Here is a 1952-nt window from a genome sequence, read left to right as displayed (position 1 = left end):
ACGAAGCAAGGATTTCTTTATTTTATTTCATGAATGTTCTCGGGGTTCTATTTCTCTCTTTCCTTCTAGATTTCTTAAAATAATAGTAACTTAGAAAAACTCTCAGTTCATCATATTGACTAATTAGTTGACGAAATTGTTTCTTCATACAAGACTTCGATGCTCAAGTTCTTTTATTATTTCTCAGGTTACTTTCAACGTCAATGGACTCCAACGATGAGGATCATGGACCAATTGAAAATTCAAGACCTCTTGTAGCCTTCTTTTATATTAGTTATATAATCGTTATTGCTTTCTTCATGGTAAGTACTATCGCTGATTTAGTTTGTAAGTATATCGTTCAAAATATATATTATATATTTTTTTTGATTAAAATTTATCTTTGGATTCCATTATGAACATTAAAAGCTGTAAAAATGTGTTTCAAATCAGTAGTGAATTATTTTTGTATGTGTTTCAATATGTTTTATCAGGTCAACATATTCGTCGGTTTCGTCATAGTGACATTTCAAAAGGAGGGTGAGCAGGAGTTCAAAGACTGCGAACTGGATAAGAACCAAAGGAATTGCATTGAGTTCGCACTCAAAGCGAAGCCAGTTAGAAGGTAAGATAATTCTAATCTTGTCAGATTATGACGGTTATGTTTAACCGTGGATTTTTAACTTAATTAAAAACAGAACTTTATCATTTATAAAACATATTTTATAAATCTCATTTCTTTAAAAACATTGAGATAAGACTACTGTTTTATGAGTCTTTTGACATTGAAAATCATAGAACATTAGATTTCTCAGAATGCCGTTTGGTTTCCTTAACGCAACCTTGGTATTCCAAAAGTAACAAGATACATTTCTTAACTTATTAATCATGTTTAGCTTATAGGTTTTTAAGGTATTAAATATGTCAATAAAGATAATTACTAACTATAATACCTGAATGAAAATTAAATGAAGAATTTCCACCTTTTTACTAACAAATTTTGAATCCTACGAATCAAAGCTAAAAAGGTAGGGGAAGACTAACTAAAATATTGATGGACTGTGTGAATAATTATATTCGTAGGAAGGGAGTGAATTCGAGGAAGCGAATCTTTAAATTGTTTTATAATAACTTATTTCATACAGGTACATACCGAAGCATCGTATCCAGTACAAGACGTGGTGGTTCGTGACGTCACCCCGGTTTGAGTACGTCATATTCTTCTTCATCGTGCTGAACACGATTGCCCTCATGATGAAGTTCCACAATGCATCGCCGGAGTACAAGAGGGTAAAATCTTAGTAAAACCTTAGCAAACAGTTTTGGGGAAGAATTTCAATGGCTTCCAAATCAGTAGAGCCGTTTCTTACTGTTGTTTTGTCATTACTAATAATGTTATAAGGGTATGTTATTAAATTATGCCTCATTTAGCTTGCACATTACCTTAAAAACGCCATTTTTTCAGGTATTGGATTACCTAAATATGTTACTGACCACAGTATTCATGCTTGAATTTATCTTCAAATTAGCAGCATTCCGTTTTAAAGTAAGTAACAATATCTTGTTCTGTACAGTCAGCGTCATATAGATCGTCACAGACAAGATATGCAAATATATAGGTACATCAAAAGTAATCAATTATATCGGTACAACAAAAGTCCTCAAAATAATAGATACATTCACCCTGCTCAAATACATCGGTACATACACAGCGTCAAATATATGAGTACATGCAAGATGCTCATAAATATCGTAGCAGCCACAGCGTCATAAGTAACGTAGCAGTCATGGTGCGCATTAATATCGGTACATTTGACAAAATTGAACTCTATCTCTATATACTTGTGATACAATTTGGAATAAACTACTTCTGTTACATTCATTTGACACTTTGTATTAACATTATAGTTTGTCCGGAAAGTTCGTTCTGATTTTCGATATAAAGCTTACAATAGACTGTAGCTGAAGTGGAT

The 1952-nt window shown here is 32.3% G+C and overlaps 1 protein-coding gene across 1 annotated transcript; it reads left to right on the top strand.

The window, feature by feature from the left end:
* Nucleotides 1-187: 187 nt before the first annotated feature.
* On the top strand, nucleotides 188-1525 carry LOC106113581 (muscle calcium channel subunit alpha-1-like; the record flags this gene model as incomplete). Its single annotated transcript, XM_013306414.1, has 4 exons — nucleotides 188-302; nucleotides 474-604; nucleotides 1125-1269; nucleotides 1445-1525. Coding segments are annotated over 4 exons (472 nt in total), but the record flags the coding sequence as incomplete, so codon positions are not given.
* Nucleotides 1526-1952: the final 427 nt, after the last annotated feature.

The sequence above is a fragment of the Papilio xuthus genome, unplaced genomic scaffold (genome assembly GCF_000836235.2).
Source record: "Papilio xuthus unplaced genomic scaffold, Pxut_1.1 DF828188.1, whole genome shotgun sequence".
In the NCBI taxonomy this organism is placed as follows: Eukaryota; Metazoa; Arthropoda; class Insecta; order Lepidoptera; family Papilionidae; genus Papilio; species Papilio xuthus.
Note: the sequence above shows the minus strand (reverse complement) of the source record. Positions and strands in the feature narration are given on the sequence as shown.